The sequence below is a fragment of the Ceratotherium simum genome, chromosome 15, assembly GCF_057802395.1.
Source record: "Ceratotherium simum simum isolate JZ-2026a chromosome 15, ASM5780239v1, whole genome shotgun sequence".
Lineage (NCBI taxonomy): Eukaryota > Metazoa > Chordata > Mammalia > Perissodactyla > Rhinocerotidae > Ceratotherium > Ceratotherium simum.
The window spans coordinates 52666328-52692417 of record NC_141914.1 but is presented as its reverse complement, the minus strand read 5'-3'; the positions used below and the strand labels follow the sequence as shown (position 1 = coordinate 52692417).

Genomic DNA, 26090 nt, shown 5'->3' with positions numbered 1-26090 from the left:
GCTCCTTCTTGTGAAATTTCAATGAGATGGTAACTGTCAGCTGCTAGCTTTGGGAAAGGGTTTTTCCTCTCCACTGATATAAAATGTCTTTAAAATACCTAGTATTTAAGAGGGAGGTAAGGAAAGATGTGTTCTAGAAGAACAGAGAAGGGCAATACATTGGGTTGGGCCTTAGCTCATTGTATTAAACTCAACAAAGTAGGAAGGCAAATGATGGTTGAGGCCTGGACTTGTATACCTTGCTTTGTACTGCCGAGACTCTCTTTACCTTGCACCTGTACGGATTTTGATCTTTTACTGTTCATTTCTGGGTACATTCATTACATTTGGTGGCAGATTTTGTAATTTAGGCACTGCATGTTATAAAGTCAGAGACTCGAAATAAGAAAGCAAGACATAATTACCTTCCAAATGAAAGAACCATTCTTCCATTTGATATCTGTATTAAAATGATCCTAAATATTTCCTAATATGGTTAATCCTTAGCTTTTTTAAAGTCTGGTGAAATTTTTTTGCAGTTAAAGGGTTAGTCAAGCATTTTGAATTAGTAAAAAGTGTACTTAACTTTTGGAACATTTTGTGTAGTTACTGAAAAATATCTATTTTGTTGATCTTTCCTTAACATTCATGTGATTCTTCTTTAGGATGGAATAATAGACATAAATCCTTAACTGAAGGAAAAAAGTCACTTTAATTCTCATACAACTGATTTTTAAACTTTTACTTAATGGTTTGTAGACTCTAAAAGAATCTTCTCTGCAGTATAAACTTTTTCAAGTCTTGTATAGAATGGATAATTTTTGGCATTTTTGGAAACTGAAAGGATGACAAATGGTTAAATGTTTGAAATACTAGATTAGCAATCAGGAAACTTAAGGTATTATCTCAGCTCAGCACACTGTGGTCTCAGATACTGAGAATTGCTGAGTTGTTACAAAACCCAATAAGGCAATTTTAAGGAAGTGCTTTGTACTTTTTGGAAGAAAGGTTTTATATCAATATAAAGCATTAATACAAGTCGCTTGGAGCGCCATTGCCTGATATCTGGGTGTCAATATAGCGTTCTCTGTTGCTAGTGTCTAGTCACATAAAACACTCTAGGATTTATATTGTCAATTTAATATCCATGCGGGGTTTTTGTGAATGCACACTCTAAAAGGAGATGCCAAACAGGGAGATCAATGAACTATTAAAACACTCTGTATGTGGGCAACATTTCTCCCTGTATCATCCCTCTCAGTTTCCTAAAGGAACATTTTCCTATCTTGAATTTCAACAGGTTACATTTACTTTCACATCACAAAGACAAACATATTGTTTAAATTTTCTCTCTTTTTAAGAACAATGGAAAATAAAAATCAGTGGTCTTGAATATTTCATAAAGGGGGCAATAATTTCATTGTGAGTCTAGATTGCCAGACATGAGTCAAACAGCAATGAATTAAGTCAATAATGCAGCAGCTTCAATCTGGAAAGAATGGATTGCCTAGAAGGCAAGTTTATATGTAACACAATTTCTACCACAAGACTGTAGCCATTTTCAAATCTTTTAAAATGTGTTTCAGGTAGCATTCTTAGTGGGGCCATTTTCTTCAATGTTCTCTTTGAGGTTAATAGCTATCATGCTACAAAATGAGAATTCAGGCCACATGTCAAACTTTCAAGGAGGTATACAGGGAGGTGATAATGCCCCAAAGATAAATTGGAAAGATACCGTAGGTATTAGCTTGTGTAAATGCTGCTTTCAATTTGTGTAGCCACCACTGTAGTGCTTTCAGAACAAGATAATGAATTAAATGTGATTCTTGGCTGTCCCCTGAAGTCCTAATGAGGACCAAATAGCTGGATTCAAACTGATTTGAAATCTATTCTGGAACCATTCCATAGACGCCTCACTTTCAGTCTATAATTGAGCCCAGGACAAGCTTTAATATAGCTTAATTTCTACCCTCTTTAAAACACTGACAAGAATGCCTCTTGAACTATAGCAAAACCTCATGTGTTTCCTTCCTCATGAAGGACTCACCAAATGCCAAGACTTTTGTCCTTGGTTCGCATTTCTTAAGTGGGATGGTGTTTAGATTCAGCCAAGAGAGGCGTTGCTATTATCTTACGCTTCCCCTCCTTTTTCTTTTTCTGTTAACCAAGGTAATAATGACAGTATAATTTAGCTCTTTTGTTAAATAATTATCTAGGTTGACTTTTAGAATACTTCAGTTTTTTTTTTTGTTTTTTTAAGTTTCTTCTTTAAATCCTTTATTTTATTATTTTTGTGTGTGTGTGAGGAAGATCGGCCCTAAACTAACATCTGCCAATCCTCCTCTTTTTGCTGAGGTTGCTGAGGAAGACTGGCCGTGGGCTAACATCCGTGCCCATCTCCCTCCACTTTATATGGCACGCCGCCACAACATGTCTTGCCAAGCAGTGCGTTGGCGCGCGCCCGGATCCGAACCAGGGAACCCCGGGCTGCCACAGCGGAGCGCGCGCACTTAACCCCTTGCGCCACCGGGCCGGCCCCTAAATCCTTTATTTATTTATTTATTTAATTTAATTTAATTAATTTATTTATTTTTTGTGAGGAAGATCAGCCCTGAGCTAACATCCGTTGCCAATGCTCCTCCTTGTTGCCAAGGAAGACTGGCCCTGGGCTGACATCTATGCCTATCTTCCTCTACTTTATATGGGACGCTGCCACAGTGACAAGCGATGCGTCGGTGCGCGCCCCGAATCCGAACCCGCAAGCATGGGGCCGCTGCAGCGGAGTGCGCGCACTTAACCACTTGCGCCACCGGGCCAGCCCCTAGAACACTTTAGTTTCAATTAAAACATTTCATTCAACATGACCTTACTCAATACAATCTGGTACAGTACTTTGAATGATATAAATAAGACATGGTTCCTATCTTAAGGAGCTCAAAATAAATTTGAGGATGGAAGAAGTGGACAGTAAAATTAAAACACCTGGATATTAATTTGAAACAATTCAGATTTTTTCACATGAAGTTAATTTTAACTGAACAGAAAATGTTGCGATTTTTTTTTTGTCTTTCAATATTATTTATTGCTAGGAGTGCTAGGAAGGGGTTTGCCATGAGGAACAATGGTGCGGGCAAGTTAAGAAGAGCTTATCTTCCTTTGGAATATGCAAGCTGATATTTTCTAAATTCAATTTGTATTTTAATTCATGCTTTGCAAGGCTTTTCCAAAACTGGTTCAACCAATCAGTAAATCAAGAAGGATTCATTAAAGCATTTCTCTGCAAGGCTCTGTTTATAAAAAATTAAGCAGATAGCATCATTTAGCTCTGAATGCTGTACAGGGAGAGCGAGCCCATGGAGTCAAGCTTTTCTCGAGGAAGAGGTAAGGTGACTGAGAACTCCCCTGTCCACAACCAGCGGTCAGAGCAACTTCTCTGCCATGAGAGCATCCAGGTTATTGCTCTACCTTTTCCTAAAGCTCTCGCTGACCCTGAGGCCCACAGTCTTACACTTCTCTGCCTGATGTCTTACCTCTAACTGCGTTGAAACTTGCCCTCTTGAATGTATCTACACCAGACTAGGTTCTACCTGACTCGGTCTTGTGAACCTGTTTCCAGGGTTCTTCCAGCTAGTGGCCCAGGCTCTTGGTGGGATTTCCAGTATGGAAATTTCTGTATGGAAAGTTTCCCTCAAATTATACTACAGCCTCATTTGCCTTCAAATCCTTGCTAGATGACACTCTTCAAAGTACAAGGAAGGCCTTTGAGACTTGCAAAGGTTAGCATTAGGAGCATGGTCTCTGATGGGTGATTCTCCCTTTTGAGCACTCACAGTGAGCAAGTGGCTCTAAGAAGTCCTGCTGAGCCACCAACAACAACAGCATAGTGGGTCAGGGTCCCCTATCTTTTCGGAGGGAGAAGGAAAGCTGGAGCTGGAACATTCACCAGAGGGTCTGGCATGCTCTTGTTTGTGTGGCTTCCGTGGAATTAGTGTAAACCAGATAGCATTCTTTCTCTTGAGGCTCTTACAACCAAATACTCAAGATAGTATAAACCCAGAGGTTTTCTGGATTTAAAGAAAAGGAGTCACTTTAAGAAGAAAATTTTTGCCTCTGGAAAAACATGGTAAAAAAAGCCTAGCTTTATTTTTTTTTTATTATTTTTGATGAGGAAGATTGACCCTGAACTAACATCTATTGCCAACCTTCATTTTTGCTTGAGGAAGGTTGTCCCTGAGCTAATATCTGTGCCAATCTTCCTCTATTTTTTGTATGTGAGATGCTGCCACAGCATGGCTTGACAAGCGGTATGTAGGTCCGCGACTGGGGTCCAAACCCGCAAACCCCAGGCCGCTGAAATAGAGTGCGCAAACTTAGCCACTATGCCACTGGGCTGGTCCCTAGCTTTATTTTTTTTTTAATTTTGTACTTATTCTCCGCTTGTGGTTTGGGACATTTCATTTTTTCTAAAAAAATATGTTAAATAAAATGTTCCCTGTAAAAAAAAAAAAAAAAGAATGAATGCCCTTGCCCTAACGAAAGCCATGCTGTAGAAAGAACCTGGCAGAGATGGAGTCCAGGCAACAGGAGAGTTAGTTAGGAGAACCTAGAGTTCAACATCAGATTTTCATATAGTCTTGAGAGCAAGGCCACATCAGATAGTAAACAAGAATCCACACAAGGAAGCACCAAGAATCCCAGAGGGAGATTCAGGATACTAAAATCAAGGGCCAGAGCTGAGTTAATAACCAAATGGGAATTCAGGAATCATGAAAACAAATAGGATTATCAGGCAAGGGGGCTCCTAAAGTTTTATGGGACAGATTTCTTCAGTATCAGCCAGCTTTTACTACTCCAATTTAATCTGTAAACAGATAAACCAATGGTGTCTTAGGATAGCTCAGGCTTCTGACACATTCGCTGTGAAAAATTTCATTATGTGAGGATACTAAGAGAAATATACACATAAAAACGAGTCAAATAGGTCCATATATCTAAAAGACATTCTATGTTTCTCCTAGTCTATTCATCACAAGTGTGAGAAAGAATCCTTTCAACAAGAAAAAATCATTTTAAATTGGACAGCCACTCCAAAGTATGAACATCCCATATTTTTTATGCTTCTCTCTTACATTACCCATCGAACAGCAAATAAAGCCATGTGTAAGGGTTTGGGGAGAGTCCCCAGTGAGGGCTACTGTGAAGACAAATGGTTAATGTCTGCTCTCCCAGCTGCTCAGTTAATTACTGTAATAGAAAACATCTTGAGGGAAAACACTGCATACAGTTATTAGCAATTAACCCACAACTCTAAAAATCACAATTCTTGCTAATAATAGAACGTTGCCCAGCCAGCTAATTATAATTTCTACACAAAGAGTCTTGTATTTTCAGAAAATGTGAAATCTTGTAGGTTACTACTATTTAAAATGCAAATAGGAAATTGGGATGAGGAAGATTACATTGAGAAATGCGAAATGGGGTAGAATAGATAGAAATGGAAGGGGCATGATGTATGTGGTAACTAATTTCCATACATGCAAAAGATTCCGATCTATTAGCCAAAAGGACTTTCTCTGAGTGTTTACTACAATACAGGGCCCCGTGGTGTTAATAACTGATGGTACTACAGTGGTGAAGAAGGTAGGATAGAATAATGCAGGGCAGGAGAAATCAATGAAATAAAATAAATAGATGAGGTCTTGCTTTGTTTTTCTTTGAATCACGGAATCTTCTTAGATATAGCACAATCTTCAAGCTCAAATGCTTTTCCTTCCATTTGGATATGTCTCTTCTGCTGTTCCCCATACTGCTCACTTTGCTCAATGCTTACTGGTATCTTGCCTTTCTAGAATACACTAAGTTTATTCTTGCCTCAAAATCTTAACACTTGCTACTACTTCTGTCTGGAATATTGGTCCCCCAGATTTGGCATGACTGGCTTCTTCTAAGAATTCAGATGCCTGTTCAGAAAAGACCTGATCACACTACAAAAGAACCTGCCCCTCCTTTCTTTTTGTATTCTATACCATTCTTTTATTTTTCCATACATATACCACTATCTGATAGAGTAGCCTATTCTGGTATTTATTAATTTATCACATTATGCTGTGTTTATTGACTTCCTTCCCATTTTGGATCTGTTATACCCCCACTTCCTAAACTTTCCTTTCCTGTATGTTCTCAGTAATTATATCACAAATCTGCACAAATATTTATATTATTTTTTATATAGCATGTTGTTTACAGCTAAACCAAATAATGTCTTGGAATATTTCCTTTCTCATATAAATTTTGTTTTTTTCTACAGTTAATCATTTTCTTGTGTTGTTTTTTCTCATTTATTGGTAGTTAATTTTCTCCCCAAATGCTCTAATGCCTAGAAATAATTTATATAACTCCCAAACACATTAAATGAGCCTCTCCCCTTTTATCTTTCAGAGATTTTTCACCCTACACCCCTACTTGCTCCCAGCTGGTAGGATGCCTTTTAGTTCTGGCTCACAGTTTGAGTTGCAAAAATTCCCTTTGCACCTTCCTGGAAAATCACTTTGCCTCTCAAGTGTCAGAGCCCCTATTATCTGATTTCTGTATTTTCCTCTCTTATTTCACTTTCTTCTTTTGCTGAGATGTTTCCTCCAGCAGCTTCCAAAGAAAGGGTATGTGAGTGGTCAATTTTTTGAGTTTTTGTATGTCTGAAGATGTCTTTCTCTTACACCCGATTGGTAGTTCAGCTGAGTGTGGAATTCTAGGTTGAAAACTATTACCCTCAAAACTTTGAAGTTGTGGTTCCCCTGTTTTATGTCGCTTGGTGGTCCTTTTCAGAAGCTCAGTGCTATTCTGAGTGATGTCCTTTGTATGCATACTATCTCTGTCCCTGCTGTTCTAAAATTTCATGATGATGTGCGTCAGAGGGAGTCGTTGTCCCAGGAATCTGTGGCCTGTTCCATCTGGAGATTCTTGTCTTTTGGTTCTTAAGTTATTTCTTTGATAATTTTCTCACCTTTGTTTTCTCTTTTCCTCTCTTTCTGATTCTCCTAGAATCAGATTAATCCACTCATTTTATTTCCTTTCTTTCCTAATTGCTCTCTCTTTCTCTTCTGCCTTCTGTGAGATTTCCTTGACTTCTCTCTAACCCTTCCATTGAAACTTTTTCCATTGCACTTATCCTATTTTTAATTTCAAAAAGCTATTTCTCATTTTCTGTGTGTTCCTTTTTCATAGCAAAACATTTTTTATGTGTATGTGAATATAATATATTCTCTTTTTGAAAATAATACTTGTAATTTTAGGGGGAGGGGACACTTTTTCCTTTTCTTTCAGGTTACTTTTATCTGTTCTTTTCACAGGTCTCTACATACTGGAAGCTTTCTTGACATCTGTTGATCCTCAGCTGATTATGTTTAAGAGTAAGCACTACAAAGATTATTGGAAGGAAGCTCTGTTTTTGTGGGTGGGAGTATTGAAGTGGTAGACTTCACTGGGAGGTTATCAATCATTGGCCTTTTCACTGGGGTCTCCAGAGAACAATCCTTCAACCTCCTGTGTGGTATCCTGTATCCTGATATATAATTGGATACAGGTTTTCTGGGGACCACAAGTGAGAAGGGCCATGAGGGGCCCTCAGTTCATCCTGTAGGGTTTCGTCACCCCTGTTTTCACTGTGTTAAGGCTGAACCCCTACAGTTCAGTTTTTCCAGAAAATACATCACTTGTCTCTTGAGAGACATGAGGTGAAGGGAATATCAGAGAGTCAACTACTCTATGTATTTTACAACCAGATCCCTCATTTTAGGATCAAGCATCACCCCCTCCTTCCCGGTGCCTTCAAGTACCAAGTTCCTCGGCATTTTCTCTGAGAAATTGACTCACTTCTCTTCGAGACATTGCCTTCTGCAGGCACCTACCTTATAACTTTTGTGACTTCTATCCACCATGGCACTTAGGAATCCTGCCTCAGGCTTCTGTCTCCTAAACTTTTCTTGAAATAGCTAGCCAGTTGCTGTCTTCTTTCCCATTTGTCTTAGTGGATAATATCTTAAAACATTTCTTTACTCTTCATTTAGTGAGGTTTTTGGAGGGAGAAGAGATAAAACAATATGGTCATTTTGCTGTGTTAAACTGGAACACTCTCTGTGCTTTTTTTTTTTTTAGACTCAGCATCTATTTTTTAAACTATTTGTTCTATTTACCTGAAATAGTGGTTTCAAACTTTAGTGTGCATCAGAATCAGTTGAAATGGTTGTTAAAACAGATTGCCATGTCCCACCCCCAAGCTGTCTGATTCAGTAGTTAGGGGATGGGCCTGAGAATTATTTCTAACAAGGGTTCCAGCGATGCTGATGCTGCTGGTTTGGGAACCACACTTTGACAAACACCAATTTATATGTATGGCCTTTTAGCTTAATTACCTATGATTCTATTCTTTCATATTCAGAGTTGTGTGCCTGCTGAACTCCTACTCATCTTCATGACCCACCTCATATGCATGCTCTCTGGAAGACATTTCTGACCATATAGAAAGCACATCCTGCCCCAAAGTAACCTCTCCCTCCTCTGTGTTTTATTCCTACTTTTGTTATACCATCAATTGTTATCACATTGGACAAGTCACATGTCTGACTCCTCTAGAATAAACTCTTTAGCATATAGCACCTGTCTTATTATTTTGGATTCCTCTTCCTCCTTCTCCACTTCTCGTCCTCCTCCTCTTACTCTTCCTCCTTAATTGCTGTTACCTAATCCACTGCTTGACATCTAGAGGCATGGTGGACTGAACTGGAATTATGTTACCGTGTGCAGTCAATACATAGGACGTAAGTTTGGCATGGCTTCTCTCAGAAATTGTGAATGTCTTAATTCATTCATCAGTGTGTCATGTAACCAGTGGCAGGTGCACTCTTGAAGTCAGGCATGCAGATTATAGCAGCTTTACTCAAAGTAGCTGGTTTGTGACCTCATTACCTGGTCCCAAGGATGATAAGGAGCTTACCTCAGAAGGAAAATCAATGGACTACTTACTTCACTGGGAAAGTCTTGCCATGAAAACAAATGTCAGCTAAACTAAGTAGTGGGTTTGGTGGTGTAGTCTGCTTGCATTCTGGCACAAGCTTCTCATCTCTTCAGGGACCAGTATGAAATGTTTTGCAGTTTGGCACTGGTCTGCAAACTGCACTTAAAAAAATTGACATGTAATTCACATGCCAGAAAATTCACCCTTTTAAAGTGTGCCATTCAGTGCTTTTTAGTATTTTCATAAAGTTGTACCACCATCACCACTACCTAATTCCAGAACATTTTCATCACCCCAGAGAGAAACCCCATACCCATTAACAGTCATTCCCCATTCCCTCCTCTCTCTCAGCTCCGGGTAACCACTAATTTAATTTCTGTCTCTGTGGGTTTGTCTGTTCTGTGTCTTTTATATAAATGGAATCATAAATCAATATGTGGCCTTTTGTGTTTGGCTTTTTTCACTTGGCATAAGGTTTTCAAGGTTCATCCATGTCATAGCATGTATTAGTACTTCATTCCTTTTTATGGTTGAATAATATCATACTGTATGGATATATCACATTTTGATTACCTACTCATCAACTGATGGACATTTAGGTTGTTTCCACTTGCTATTATAGATATTCTTGTACAAGTATTTGTATGGACATATGTTTTCCATTCTTTTGCAGTGCAATTGCTAGGTCATATGGTAACCTTATGCTTAACATTTGGAGGAACTGTCAACCTATTTTCTAAAGTGGCTGCACTGTTTTACATTCCCACCAGCAACGTATGAGGGTTCTAATTTCTCCACAGCATTGTCAACACCAGTTATTGTCTGTTTGATTATAACCATCTTAGTAGATGTGAAATTGTACCTCATTGTGCTTCAGAATTGCATTTCTCTAGTGGCTAATAATGTTGTGCATCTTTCCATGCGCTAATTGACTATTTATATATCTCCTTGGAGCAATATCTATTAGAATCATTTTCTCATTTTTCTTTTTATTGATGAATTGTAAGCATTCTTTATGTATGCTGGACACTAGTTCTTTATCAGATATATGATTTGCAAATATTTTATCCCATTCTGTGGGTTGTCTTTTCACTTTCTTGCTAGCATGCTGACTGCACTTTGGATACCACTGCTCCATAGCTATATAGTAAGCTGAAGCTGCCTATCTCATAACTACATAAAACACACAGTCAAAACTAAGAAAATATTCCAGGTGCAAATGTGCACTATGTTTGTATGAAATGTAGGATAATGAACTTTCAAGGACACTAGCTTTGGACTGGTAATTTGAAGCCTTAGCCACAATTTGGGCGTAACCTTCAGAGAGCAGCTGACAATTCTTCCTGTCTTCTTATTGGGGGTGAAATGGATAGGCCTGAGACCATATTGTGTTTGATAGTTTTTCCTTAGGTGAATATTTTTACTTATTTACACTGAGGCTTTTTGCTCACTTATCCACTTTTATGAAAGCTCTTCTGATTTATCCATATTGGGTTGGAAAAGGAATGGAAAACTATATTATGAAGTGTTAGTTTTGATCTTTCCTGGATATAAATGCTTATTTAACAAAAGATAAGCTAATGGCACATTATCAGTAACTTATTGGAGTTATGGTCTAATTAACTGGGTCCATTATCAAGCACATATCAGGCTGCTCCATCTTTGCCTCTTTATGATAAGATCTATTCAACACTCTCAGCACGATTAGTTGTAGAGGTATTGATAGTGGCTGTTTGGATTTGATTAGTTACCCAAGCATTCAGACACAAAAAATAGGAATTCAGAATACAAGTTGCGAGGGAAGGGACTTTGGTCTTCACTTTTTCCTCTTTGACAGAAAAGACTGTCAGAAAAAGTGGGCCTTACTCAAATAATAGTGAAGCACCTCTTTGCATACAAGAATTAGTTTTAAGGGACTCCAGAAAGCCAAAACAGTCTTGAAAAAGAACAAAGTTGGAGGCCTCATACTTCATGATTTCAGAATATACTACAAGGCAACAGAAATAAAGATGGTGTGGTATTGGCAAAAAGACAGATATATAGACCAATGGAATAAAATAGAGAGCTCAGAAATAAAGCCTTGCATATATGACCAAACAATTTTGACAAGGGTGCCATGACTACACATTGGGGAAAGGACAGTCTCTTCAACAAATGGTGGTGGGAAAACTGGATATCCACATGCAAAATATTGAAGTTTGACCTGTACTTTACACCAAATACAAAAATTATCTCAAAATGGATTAAAGACCTAAACATAAGACTTAAAACTGTAAAACTCCTAGAAGAAAACATAGAGGAAAAGCTTTGGAACGTTGGCTTTGGTAATAATTTCTTGGAGATGACATCAAAAGCACAGGCAATAAAAATAAAAATAGATAAATGGGACTACGTCAAACTCAAGAACTTCTGTGTATCAAAGGAAACAATCAACAGAGTGAAGGGAACCAATGGAATGAGAGAAAATACTTGCAAATCATATATCTGATAAGGGGTTAATAGCTAGAATATATAAGGAACTTCTACAACAACAAAAAACAAATAACTCGATCAAAAATGGGCAAAGGATTTAATAGCCCATTCTCTGAAGAAGATATACAAATGGGCAATAAATATATGAAAAGATGCTTAACATCACTAATCATAGAGAAATGCAATTAAAATCACAATGAGATATCATCTCACACCCATTAGGATGGCCAATATGAAAAGAACAGAAAATAACAAATGTTGGCAAGGATTAGAGACATTCGAACATTTGTGCACTGTTGGTAGGAATATAAAATGGTGCAGCAATTATGGAAACCAGTACAGAGATTCCCCTCAAAATAAAAAATAGAATTATTATATGATCCAGCAGTCCCACTTCTGGTTGTATACTTAAAAGAATTCAAAGCAGGATCTCAAAGAGATATTTGCATATCTATGTTCACTGCAACATTATTCACAATAGCCATGAGGTGGAAGCAACCCAAACGTCCATCGACAGATGAAATAATAAACAAAATGTGGTGTATACATACAATGGAATATCATGCAGCTTTCAAAAAGAAGGAAATCCTGTCACATGCTACAACATGGATGAACCCTGAGGACATTATGCTAAGCAAAATAAGCCAGTCACAAAAGAAAAAATACTGTATGATTCTACTCCTGAGGTAACTTAAGTAGACAAAATCATAGGAACAATTGGAATTAGTGTTTAATAGGAATAGAGTTTCAGTTTTGCAAGATGAAAAATTTTAGAGATCTATTGCACAACAAGGTGAATATATTTACTACTGAACTGTATACTTAAAAATGACTGAGATAGTAAATTTAATGTTATGTGTTTTTTACCACACGCACACACAAATTAGCTGTGCAAGGTATAGTTTCCAAAAAAGTACAAGTCAATGTGTATCTGGGCTAATCTTCTAATTATGTTCTAATAAATATATGTAATTCCGGAGTTGGTAATTCTGTTATAACTCACATCTGATTGGTTAAGTCTTTATGGCCAATATGTAGTGCAGTACTAGGAAATTACGTATAAATCACTAGACAGATATCTTAGGGATTTTATGCTGAATGTATCATTTTCCTTAAAAGGAGAGAGAGCTATTGGTTTGTAGGGACAAAATTTAGTGGCAGATGAAACCAAAGTGAGAATGATTCTTCACATCTTGATGTGACAATTCCAGTTGGTTCCTGGGTGAATTTCATTCTATTTTGCCTGACATCATGATTTCAATGTACATGGCTCATTAGTGCTTGTAGACATTTCTATAATGGCAATTTGTTACACTTTCAGGAGACAGAAGCTGTCCTTTGAAGAATTGCTTTCTGACCTCCTCCTCTTTCAACCCACAACACCTGCTGACTGAAGGGGCCTGCTCTCTTTTCCTGTCCCCATACGGACACTGGAAGTTTTTGTGTGCAGAAGGAGAGGAGGGCTGAAAAGCTTTGGCAGGAAGGCTTTCGCAGCAGCCTGCCTGTCGAACTGCACGGATCAACAATTTCTCAATTAGAAGAAGACAGACGAGAAGATAAAGTATGCAGTGACTGTAAAGCTTCAAGTAGCAGCTGAGGAAGATTTTGAGAACATCTGGTCGGAATCTATTTCTTTTTAGGTAAGCATTCCTTTTTACAACCAGCGTACATAAAGCATGAAATTGGCTTTCCTGCCTCCTCTTAACAAGGGAGAAGCTGGATAGATTTATTACTCCTTTGATGTAGGTCTGGAGAGAGTGGGGGGGCATGTGGCATTCCCACTGGAGGTCCCCCCCAAATCCTTTGGACACCTCTTAGAGAGAACAGTTGTCTGCTATATCAAATCCATTTGTAAGAGCCTGCCCAGGTTGACAATGTAAAAGATCATTCACAAAAATAAAACCCAATTCATGATGTTTTTGTCCCCTTCCCTCCATGAAATTTATGTCTGAGCAAGGGATGTCATCAACACAAAACTTCTCTCTCTCTTAATTTTTAAAATTGGTTCTTTGTGTATCTGGCTCGTTCTCTTGCTTTGTTAATTTTTTTTTTTTTTTTTTTGGTGAGGAGATCAGCCCTGCGCTAACACCTGCCAATCCTCCTCTTTTTTTGCTGAGGAAGACTGGCCCTGGGCTAACATCCGTGCCCATCTTCCTCCACTTTATATGGGACGCCGCCACAGCATGGCTTGCCAAGCAATGTGTCGGTGCGCCCCGGGATCCGAACCGGCAAACCCCGGGCCGCCGGAGCAGAGCCCACGCACTTACCTCTTGTGCCACCGGGCCGGCCCCTGCTTTGTTAATTTTAAAATTTCTTTCAGTTTGGGCAATAAATGCTGAATGAATTGTTTTGACTGTATCTGGCTTCATTTTACGTGTTCGTAGCATTCCCAAGTCACTTGCATTGCTCTTTTAATATGTAAGATTGTAACTCACAGGTTTCATAACGCATCCTTGTTTTAGAGAATAGCATAGCCAACCAATCAAACCAAATCACTAATTATTTTTAAAGTGTATGAACAGACTGCAAAAGGAGAGATGAATTCAAATTAAGTTCGTAGTTCATGGCAAAATTTTAAATCTTTATACTGGAAGAGTATGTTTCATTTAATGATAATCGCTTACATGGCATTGTGTTCTTATTATCTATGCTAGAATAATTTGAAATCAACCTCACTTTATGAAATAAACACTAATCATATTTAGCCTGACATCCAAAGTGCTTTAAATGTCCATCTATAATAAACATGCTTTTAAACTAATGTACATAAAAGGAAACTTTTCTAATTTGTGATTTTCAATTTACTGATTCACTTCCCCTGTACCTAAGCTGTCCTTTAATAAACAACCATGCAGTCAGATAATTTACATACATTCCTGTATTTTCCCATTATTCTTTAGCTCTTAAAATAGTCCTGAGTTTCAGCTGTGGCTTACATAAAATTTAGCCTTGTAATAAAGGAGGTCTATTATTATGCAAGACTTTGTGTAATATAAAGAAAGAAAATGATTAGAAACTTTTTACACTCCAGGAGGGAATGAGATTAGCTGAAGATAGAGCCCTGCAGAGTTAAAACTAGTCAAGAAGCAAAGAAAGTCTTAGCAAGTCACAGGAAATTTCAGGGTGCAGTTAATCTCTACAGTCATCTTTAGGTGTGCTATACATTTTCATTAAAATAATTAGGATCAAACTGTATTGAAATAATCTGGAGGCTTTAGGTTTCATCCAAAAGACAAATTAGAAATTGGATCAATGGAGAGGATTAATCTTTTCACCTATACTTACACCAGAAGGAGAGAAAAACAGCCCCAACTTATACAGTCAGTACACTCAGTTCAGGAGCTACCGCTATTGTGAATTATCCAGGTTCCTTTTCTTTCTTTCCTCCCCCACCATGCTCTGCCTGCCTTTGGTCATTTCCCTGTTCATTAGCACCTGACCAGAAGAGGGAGAAGAAAAATAAGAGGAGGTGAAATTAAGCATTCAACTTTGTTACTTGTTAACAAAGGTGGCAAAGAGGTTCAGGGGAAGTTAAAAGTAAGAGTTAAAAATAGATTTTAAAATTATCAGTGTGTTTTAGCATCCCATGCTGGGCCTGCCATTATCAGAGCTAATTAAGAGTTAGCCAAGTGACAACGCATCTCTATGACAGATATCAGCACTGTCCCCAAGTCCACTCTCCCTGGGATTGGAGAAGGCCTGCTTCATGTATAACCAGTGTTCAGAAAAAGAAGAAAGAATGAATCCCTCTTTTATTAACTAAAGAGGTTCAAGTAATGTTTTCTTCTGGTGCAAATGGCTGTAAAATTCTGTTTGTTAAAGATATTTGTTAAAAGATAGAAATATCATCTAGTTGTATATTTACGATGTTTTTACTCTAAGTTAAACCGCAATAAAAAAGTAAAAAATATAGGTAAGTCTAAGAGAAATAGAAGACACTGCAGGGTGGTGTGAATTCCCACCCACACATCCAGAAGGGCAAAGTCACAGAATGCTAAAGAATTCAGGAGTGGTATGGTTCTAGCTCAATCTCATCTTTTTCTTTCTTTTCAGAGACACCCAGAAGTTTGCTCCTCAGTCCCTTCTGTAAATGCCCAACTGCCTCTTTGGTTGCAGACAAAGCAGAAAGAAAAGAAGGGAGAACAAAGCCTCAGAAGACTGAAACTAAGAGTCTGATTGTTAATTCAACCATGAAGGGCAAAGGGGAGCCCGCAAGACCATTTGGGGAAGATCATTTTAGGGCTCCTAGGACCGAGGAAATCAGGAGGTACCACTTTAAGTATCTGACAATGAACGAGCCATTGGAGAGCCACTTTTAGTAAGTTTAAGAATCAAAGAAAAAAGTTGTCCCACTGCAGATTGATCCATTTTCTGCAGGGCTGAAGTGCAGATTATGGCTTCGGAGTCTGGGCCGTCCTTGTTGGAGGGCACGAGGCACCATAGATTTTTATTTCCTCGAAACAGACTCCAGAGGTTTGTGCCTTCCAGACAGCAGCTGGCGCCGGGCAGAGGCACTGCCTCCGGCCGCCCTGCGCTTGGCTGTGCGTCCCAGGCAGCCGGGCCAGCACCGCAGCCCAGCTTCCCGTTCCCAGCAGACGCTGTTCCCTTCTGCGAGGGCTGCGGGGACTCGCAACTGGCTGGTCTTCCGTAGATTCTGGGAAAGAGGAGCTGGTTTGAAGGAAAGGAGGGAGTAGGTTTGTAAAAGGGTTGGCTTCTCCTTATAACTCTGGTGCCTGAAAGGGGTGAGATGGTGGCCAAATAAAATGAAGGGAGATTATCCCATTTTGAGTAACGAGGATTTCTGGATGAGCCGACGATGTGTCCTGCAACTGTCGATCTGGCATGAGATTGGACTCAATCAACTGCCATTTGGTCCCCACATCAAACACACCTCCCCCAGCTTGCGTTCTCAGCGACTCCCGAGACTTGGGGTGGGAGCGAGCTGAACCAGAGAGAATCAAAAGTCAGCCTTCCTTTGGTCTCTGCTTGCGGCAGATGCACAGCTGGTTTGGTTCTGAGGAGGCTGGTGTACGAGGGGGAAAGCTGGAGCTGCTTCTCCTCTTTGGTGAGGTTTGGGTGTGTGTGTTGGATGGGTGGGCAGGAAGAGGTGGGGAGCAGATTTAGGAGGGAGTAGTGAGCGGAGCCCCTTATTTTGCGGCTCAGCTGCCTCTCCAGCCCCCAGCATCCAGCCCCCGCCGCGCCTCTCCCAGCCGAGAGGGGTGGAGAGGAGGGGGCGAGGAGGGCGCGGGGGGGGTGAGCGGAGGGGGACGCCCAGCAACGCGTCGAGCCCGCGGTGGCGGCGGGGCTGTCTCTTTAAGCGCTCTGGAGGGGCCGAGGCGGGAGGGCGGCGAGCGCGTTTCCATGGCACCGAGGCTGCGGGGGCTGCGGGGCCGCGGGGCTCGCTCGGTTCCAGTCGCTCCCGGCGGAGCAGGGGCGCGCAGCTCGGCGGCCAAGGCGCGTCGGGGCTTGTCCGACGTCTCCTCCCGCGTCCCCCGAGGCCGGTGATGCCTAGTGGGGCCGAGCGGCTGCCGCGCCCTCCGCAGACAGACGCCGCTCGCCGGCCCCGAGAGCCCCGCACACCAACTTCTGCCCGGCGCGCCCAACTTCTGCGGCGGGCTCCGACTTGCGGAGCCGGAGTGGCGCGCGGCGCGCAGCCTGGGTGGCGGCTGGAGCTGCTCCGCCCCGCCGAGATGACCTCGCGACTGTGGCTCTGGTGCCTCTGTGCTTGGGTGGCCGCCGGCTGGCCGCCAGGCAGCGCCCTACAGCTCCGGCCGGGCATGTAAGTGGCGCCCGTGCGCTCCCGGACGCGTGGGGAGAACGGGTCCCGTGCGCCTCCGCCCTACCCCGGACCCGCTGCGGACCCTGCGGCCGGAGCAGTCCCCTCCGGAAGCGGGTGGAGGGCAGGAGCTGCCGGCAGGCACCGGGCGGGGGCTGCGCGCTGTCCCAGGCGGAGCGCGGCAGGAGCGCTGTCCCCAGCGCGTCCTCGGGGAGCGCCAGCTCCCGAGCAGAAACCGGACCGGGGCTGTGTGATTCCCACCTGACTGATGCTTTCTCAGCACCTGACAGAATTTTCCCCCAGATTTGAGTATGTGCGTGCGTGCCCGGTGTGTGTGTTTCAGTTCATTTCCTGTTTGGAAGAGTTAATTGGCTAATGACAAGTTCCACTTTCTGAAAGGGTTTTGAATGAAATCGTGTCGAACAGCGAGTTTCTTGACATGTTCTTTCTAGAGATTGATGAGTTCGTGTACTTTTTTCTTTTTTGAGAAATATCGCCGAGTCCGAAGGAGTGGATTGTTCCACAGGTTTGATGAGAGGCGAACCCTAGCTCATCTGCCGAAGTCAGGAGCTGGGGAGACGAGTATGTCAAGGAGTGAATGCGTGGCCACTTAGGTGCTAGCCTCGTTAGAAGAGAACTGAGGGGTACGAAGACGACTGAAACGTGTCGTCTGAGGATGGGGCATGGTTTCATTTCCAGATTAGAAGTGATGAAGGCTAGGAGATATTAGTTCTCGGTCACTGTGTCAAACGTAGTGAGAAGCTCAGGGGAAGTCTATGTCTTTACAAATTGCCTGGTCGATTTGACTGGCTGGTGAAGTTTTCACTGAATTCTGTAGCATCAGGGGCATCATCATCGAACCGTCTGAGAGAGAAGCCAGATCTAATTCTGATTTTCCTTTCTGCTGTTGAGCGGTTATGAATAGACACCAGAGTATTTTGAACATTTAAACATCTTTGCTACTTCTTTGCATCATCTTTGATTTTCTGAAATGTGAATTTTTTGTAGTAGAAAAAGGGTTTAGATAACTATGCAAAGCCATCTACACCTTTCTGGGGCTTTCCATTTTCTTGTAAGAAAAATACTCTTTTTGGGTTCACTCTGCATTTCCATATTTCATACTTCTCATGTGAGATTTAATTTGCTACCTGGTTACTGCAAATGTCACTAACTATAAATCTTGAGGCTTGGCCAGAGTGCCAGTGGCATCACAGAACAACTTCTTGCCTGTGGAGTTTGTAAATATATATTTGGCAGAAAGGCAAGGAGTTTCTGGGTGGGTGATTTTTCTTGCAATGATAAGATGTGTCTTGTTATTTTGAAGAGAAGGTTGATTTAGACTTTTCCTTTCCAGTTTAGCTCAGAAAACACATCTGACTTTGGATAGCTTGTGCATACATAAGCCTTCACTTCTTAGAAACTGCTTTTTAGCAAGCTTGCCGGCTAGCCAGGCTCCTACCTGCACAAGTGCTGTTATTCAAGTGGACCCTGGGTTGGCATTAGGTAGCCACAAAGACACCCATGCACATGAGACCAAATACTCCCTTTGAGGGGCACTGAGAAATAACAGAAGTACCACATCACTTTGAACATTGCTTAACTGTTCTACCTCATGTTTCAATACTGATACTTTTGTTGAAAAGGCTGGAAGGATGACATTGCATTTTTTTTAAAGGACACTGCCGCCGCAGTTCATTTATTTATCAGGTAAGATGAGATTGGATATTAAAACCAATATAAATTCTTGGGTATTTAATAGAGATGCTCTTTCTGGGGAATTATTGAGATCACTCTCGTGACTCTTAGTTCTTCCTGAAATCTGGATGGGAAAAAATCCAATCAAATTTGTATTCAGTCCCCCCTGGTATCAGAGTTAATGGTTTCCTCAGCAGGAACCATGTTGGGATTTAGTGCTAGGTTTCTGCAGATGCCTTTGCAATTGTTGCAGGCTCATGGAATACAACCATGTATGGCATTTGGCTTCCACACACCTGTCCATCTATTAAATTAAAGAGAATTCTTCCTGAGATTTTTATTGACCTCTCAGGTCCATTATCAGTGAGAGCAGGCTACTAATGAGGTGAGGACCACTAAGGAGAATGCATCATCTTGCTGAGTGGCACTTACAGGTCATTAACACAGGTAAAAGTTTTATGTAGCTGATCTTGTACTTTAGCAAATTTTGGAGCTGGGATAGGTGACAACTGAAAAGAGGAAATGACTGTGCAGCCAAATAACAGTCAGCCTAAATTTAATGCATTGTATTTATGGTACATTCCCCTACAGGTAAGCTCATTTTCAAAGGGAATTTTATTAATGAAGCAAAAGATGTGTGACAAATGGATACTCCAACTCTAATGGTAATTGATCTGTCTATGACCTTGTCTTAACATGTTTAGGAAACCTTGTATAACTAAGGTTAGGCAGATTCATGAAATCGGTATTTCACAGAGAGTGCCTAAGTACCTACTATGTAAGTACGTATTGGAAATAACAGGTAATACTTCATTCATTTAAATTCCTACTTAGATGTGAGGCATATTTCTAGCTAACTAACATGCATTATTTTATTTTATCCTGGACATAGCCCTATGAAGTAGGCAGTATTATCATCTCCCTTTCTGATGAAGAAAGAGACACAATAAGGTTAAATTCAGACTCCAAGAATTCACAAGATTTGGATCCAGATTGTTTGAATTCCAGTGCTGGAGTTCTTAACAAATATGGTCCATTTCAGAACACCCAGGCCCAGCCTCTGTTTTTAAGAAGTTCTTCGTAATCACTGTTAGAGATGCTCAATGGGAGTGGGGCTGGTATCTTCTACCTAAATCTGTGGGGGCTTTTTTGATTGTTGTAAAAGCTACAGGGCTCTATTGGCATTTGGTGCTGGATGTGGAGGGGGATTCGGGTGCTAATTATCGTGCAATGGGTAAGATAGTTTCTCGCAAGGAAGATCTGATTCTTCTCTTCGTAAGAAATTCTCCTGCTCTCTGGTGGCTGTAGGCCATTAAAATGGCGGGCTAGGCTTAAACTGGGAATTGCGGAGTGAGGAAAGCTATCCTTGATAAGCGCATTATGAATTGGAGAGTTGTAACTGGTGATGGCATTTTGATAAAGGGATATTGAAGAGTTTACTTATGTTAATGGTATTCTGCAAATGTTTTCTAAAGGATTACATAGAAGGAAATAAACTCTACTCCAGATCTTTGAGACATCAAAGGAAAATGACTGGCTGTAACACACACTATTAAAATTTATCCTTTGTAATGCTCTCTTGTAAACACTTGCATAATTATTGTATACAACATGATGAAAAGTAGTAAACATGGAAGTGTTGCAGATATCATGCAGGCAAAAGTGCATAAAGGCAGATCCCGTAGCTTGAGCTTCTGGGACTTGAAATACTTGGATTTCTCTGATACTTGAGGGAAATTTTAAAAAGGTGTGGCCAGTTGGTGACTTAGCAGTCTCCTAAATTGTTTAGGACACCTCACATCCGTTCCCTAATGCAAGTATGCGATATAGGCAGTTTGACATACAAATCCAAAATATGTCTGATGTGATACTGTTGATCCATTCCACCTCCACCCCCAACATGTGTGTATAGACCTATATTTCACCTCGGCCTTCTGTAGCTGATATAGGAGCTTGTGGTGAGAGTGACAGAGATTTAGATTTTTGAAGAATCGATAAATTTAGAAGTAGAGAAAGGTAAGAGGCTATAATAATATAGAGTTGTGAAGGGGAAGTGACAAAGTTGTGTCTTGCACTACACACCACGTTGGACTTTGTTTTATTTTTGTTTTTTACTTTCCTTATGATAAAGCCTGAAATTGAGCCAGTTAGAGATGTCTGGGGCTAATAACAGTCCACTTTTAAATTTACAAGTCATCTAAGCATGGCCTGTGGTCCATCATTTGCTCATTAGTGTAAATTAGTTCAAAAATATTTTTCTTTGTTGTGAGATCAGCCACACTAAATGAGCATAAAATAAACTAGAGAAGGCTGTGTTCTCTATGGGCAAGGCATTATTTCCAGAAGTTTATGTTTATTAAAACTTTAATCCTAACGGCAGTCATATGAGGTAGATAATACCATCATCTTTGTTCTTCAGATGAGGACACTGAGGCAGAGAGAGGGTAAGTAACTTGCCTGAAGTTTCATAGCGGAGAAGGGGTGGGATGGGCTTTGGACCTAGTGTATCTTGACTCCAGAGCCTTATTCCTATTCACTATTCTCTGTGGTGGTCCCTCTGCCCTTGACCTCTCCTTCCTAGGCTCTCAAATTACTAGCCTCCCTGGTCTTCCTACTTAGTCTGGGTCTGTTTACTTATATTCAGCAGTAGCTCTTGCCCCTGGTGCCCCAAGTAGACCTAAACTTCACCTCTGCCATGTGGTTTAGTAGTCAACTTCAATCCATACTTTATTGATAAAATTGGCATTATATCCATGAACTTTGTCAGGTTTCCTGTCCTTGGCCTCAATATTTTTTTCTATATCTTTACTTCTCTTCTTTCTTGTGTGTCTCATGGGAATAAGTTTCCAAATCTTTTTTCAAGGTAATCCCTTCCCTGTATGTTCCAGATCCCATCTTTAAAAAATTTTCTCTGTTAGTCATTTCTTTTCTTTCTTTTGTTGGCAACTCTTTCCTTGCTTCTGTTTTTTTTCTCTTCTCCCCAAAGTATCCAAGTCTCCCTTTCCACCTCTCTCTCTATTCCGTATTTATGGTATGTCTGTGTCTATATGCGGGTCTGTCTTGACCTTGCTTCTTCTCTTCTTCACCTTCAACTTCTCAAGAACACCTTTTTGATGCTGCTTCGTTTCTTATCATTGATCTTTTCACCTATTGCGGTCTGGCTTCTGCTAAAATTCCTTCTCAGAGGCTGCCTTCTTTTCAGACTCACCCTACTCTCATTTTTCTGTAGCATGTGATAATCTTGGCTACTCTTGTTTCCTAATTCTCTACTTCTTCGTTTGTGCTTTTCCTCTGTACACCTAGTATCATCTGTAATTCTCCTCACTCTCCCCTGCATTCTCCCACTTGCTATCTGTATTCCCCTTCTCATTCTTTACACCTTACCTGGTTTATCTCTTTCTTTCCACTGGCTGCCATCATGTACTCTGTGATGAGACCTGGATCTGGACATCTAGCCCCAATCTCTTTGGAGTTAACAGACTTGCATTTTCAGACTATAGACATATAATCTCCATGGGTTTCAGACTCAAAATGTTTATAGATCATCTCTAGTCATCATTGTCTCCCTCTGCATTTTCTCCTTCTTAAATACTTTGCTCATCTTCCCCTTCCTTCATATTTGAAATCTATATCTGTCACTTTTCTCCTAGTTTCCCCTGTAGTTAAATTATGAGCTTTAAGTGAGATGATTGTGAAAAGGCCCTTGTATATGACAATTGGATAACTTTAAGTTAATACTTATATTCCTATCAGTTGGCAAATCCTATAAACACCAGCAATGAAACATCTCTTGAATTAGTTCTCTTTCCTGTTGACAACACTCAAGTGAAGCCGTGCTATTTTTACTCCTGGACTATTAAATTGTCTCTTGGTTGGTCTTCTCTTTCATATTCTCTCGGTCTTCTTTATTTTTCTTATATATACAATTTAATTTTAATCAAAGTTGGCTTCTAAAACAAAGACCTACTAACATCATTTCCTTTCTTAGAAACTTGGATTATTCATGGAATAAAGTCCAAGCATCAAAATATTATTCTTAGGGCCGGCCCGGTGGCTTAGCGGTTAAGTGCGCGCGCTTCGCTGCTGGTGGCCCGGGTTCGGACCCCGGGCGCGCACCGACGCACTGCTTCTCCGGCCATGCTGAGGCCACGTCCCACGTACAGCAACTAGAAGAATGTGCAGCTATGACATACAACTATCTACTGGGGCTTTGGGGGGAAAATAAATAAATAAATCTTAAAAAAAAAAATATTATTCTTAAATAGCACTTATCATATGCCAGGAACAATTTCAGTACTTTACATGTTTTAACTCATTTAATTCTCGCAACAACTCTATCAGCAGACAATATTAGTATCTGCATTTCGTGATTAGGAAGTTGAGATCCAAGGAAATTAAGGTTGTCTGGAGAAATGCATATGAGTATGTAGCTCAAGAGAATTTATGTAGTTAGTAAATGTAAAAGCTAGGATATAAACTCAAGCTGTTTCACTTTAGAGTCTGTGCTTTTAACTACTACATTGTATTCAAAATCTTATCTTTCTGGAATTATTTGATTTTAAAAACATTTATTGAGCAATTTTTTAAAATTTGCCTTCAGTTCTCTTCTCCTTGTCAAGAACTAGTATGTGTCTAAGATTTTACTCTACCTGCAAGGTAACAGCTTAGTCTGCCGTGGTTCATAGCTGCTGGTAGAAGACATGAAACTCCTGGATCAAAGACAAAAGACTTTATTAGTCATGCCATAGCCAGTAGCATGAGCTTCATATTTGCACTGGCTCCCTTTGCCCCTACCTCCCCCACCCTTAAGTTCCATGGGGGCAATGAGGAGGGGCCCAAATGGCTACTGTGCACATGGGGTTTATGTCGCACATAAGGAACACAGGCCTTAAAAAATCTCCAATTATAAGGGGGCTGGTAGCAAACCTGCCCAAGTTTTGCCCTTAGAGGGAGAATCATCTTTATTATCTTGCTCAGGAAACAGCTCTCCTCTCTGCGCTAGCAGGAGACAGTCTCTAAATCTTCCAAGGCTCTTTGCTATACAAACATCCTTCCACAACACAAGCCATCAAAACTTCTTCATGAGATATGTAGAAATGCAAGAGACCTTGAGGAATTGTCTCCCAGTACCCCTAACATACCTTCCCAGTTTCAGCAGCATGGGCTTTGCTAAGGCTTAAATCTAGTTTTGTTCTCTTTTGTTGAGTCCAGCGCTTGATTTTCCCATTCTTTGTCAATTGGTGAGAAGACTCGGGAACTAGATGAACACGGAAGTTTAGTGAGCTGACCTCAGGGGCTATGTTTCAATCCCCAGTATCTGTCTTTTCTCCACTGAAGCTGGAATCACATCATTAACCCAGTTGCTTAATATGTGGCTGATTTCTTTTCTTGTTGCTTCTATTCTACAAATATTTATTCGGTGTCAAGTACTTTGCTAGGCTTTGAGGATACAGAGAGGATAAGGTGATCCTCTGTCCTTGAGCAACTCATAGACCTGGGGGGAGACCAATGAACAGACCAGAGCCTACTAAAAAAAGTTGGCAAGATGGAACATATAACCTCGCTGGAAGAAAGAAAGAATCCAGGGCCTTAGGGTAAGTTTTCAAGAGTTTATTTTTCTTAACCTGATGTTTTGAGAAGAGGTTAGATGAGTGGGAAAGATGGTGATGTGGTGGGTTCCAGTTGGTGAGAAGAGCATGTGCCAGAAGGAGGAGGCAAGATCTCCCCTTTAGGAAAACCATACATCATTTTCTTAGTGTTGTGTTTGGAGGGAAGAATATGGAAAGGGTCACAGGAGAAGATGAGTTTAGGGCAGCGAGAGAGGATAGCTCGGGAGGGTTCTAGCATATCGAGTTGAGAATTTTGGACTTTGCAGTGGACCAGTGAGGAGCCTGGAAGTGACTGACTGAAAGCAGGGGAGTGACCTAATCAGATTGGTGTTTTTGAATGAAGAATGAGCTCGAGGGGCAAGAAGCCAGAGGCAGGGAGCCCAATGAGGAGGTTTTTTCTGTAGTAGGGGGAGAAGTGGTGTGACTCTAATAAACAAGTAGTGGTGGTGATGAAAGGAAGGAACCGATTCGAAAGATTAGTAGCATTAGGGGTTGATGAATGTGTGGAAGTGAGGGAGTGAGAGAGAAATAAGACTGATTGTGGCCACTGAGTAGTGGAGAAAATTGGAAACGCAGCAGAAGGAGGAGCTTTAGGGGAGAAGAGAGTGAGTTCGAACAGCAGTGACCATGTGGGCACTTATGTGTCTGTGGGATTTCAGATGGAGATGTGCTGGAGAAACTCCACATAACGGTCTGAGGCCAGGAGACTGTCGGGGCTAGAGCCATATGTGGATGTGGAAGACAGAAGGCAGGAGACAAGTGTATATAAAAAGTGAGGAGAAGATAATATGGAAGAAGGAAACCTGGGGAATTTTAATATATGAGAGGAGGACAGATGCAAAAGGACCCAAGGAGGAGATTAAGAAAGTACCTGAGAGGAAGGAAAGAGGGAGTGGTAAGTGCTGTGGAAGGTCATAGGAAAGTTAAATAAAATAGGAACTTGGAAAGTGGATGATGTCACTACTGAAAAAATGATTGACTTCAAGTTACCTAAACAGACCCAATGGAAGAACCTTGTTCTAGTTGAGAACTTAACTCTGGCAGCCATCACTTTTGGTTATGGTGACAAGAAGTGGAAACTCCTACAGAGTGGCTGCCCATGTTGGCAGTCTGCATTCTTGTGTGACTAAGCATTTACTGTGTATCTGCCACCATTCTCAACTTCATTATTCCCATCGCCAGAAATGGCAGGAGAAAGGACTTCCTGCTGTACTACTCCAGCAGAATTAATTACAAATGGGTCATAATTTAAGATCAACTCACAATCACCAAGGCATTTTCCTTGGTTCTGCTGAGATTGTAAAGGTGGGTAAGATAAAGTCTCCACCCTCAAGGAGCTTCTAATCAAGTACTGTGTTCTTTGTTGTAGGATAGTTAAATATCATAAAGGACTTAGACCAAAATATTACTATAATTGAAAAGGAAGGAGAAACCAAATTCATGAGAGGAAATCATGGAAAGCTTCATGGAAGTGGTGGCATTTGAAGGTGAGGTAGGATTGGGAAGAGAAGAGCATTCATTATGGGAAGAGAGCAGAGCACAGCAAGGC

The 26090-nt window shown here is 40.8% G+C and overlaps 1 protein-coding gene across 1 annotated transcript in view; it reads left to right on the top strand.

Annotated features, from left to right (window-relative positions):
- Nucleotides 1–16822: 16822 nt before the first annotated feature.
- Nucleotides 16823–26090, top strand: part of LOC101390896 (uncharacterized) — a 584743-nt gene continuing 575475 nt past the window's right edge. Inside the window, 3 exon segments of the mRNA XM_087440065.1 lie at nt 16823–16947; nt 16949–17086; nt 17088–17240. Of these exon segments, the coding sequence (XP_087296191.1) occupies nt 16823–16947; nt 16949–17086; nt 17088–17240 (416 nt within the window).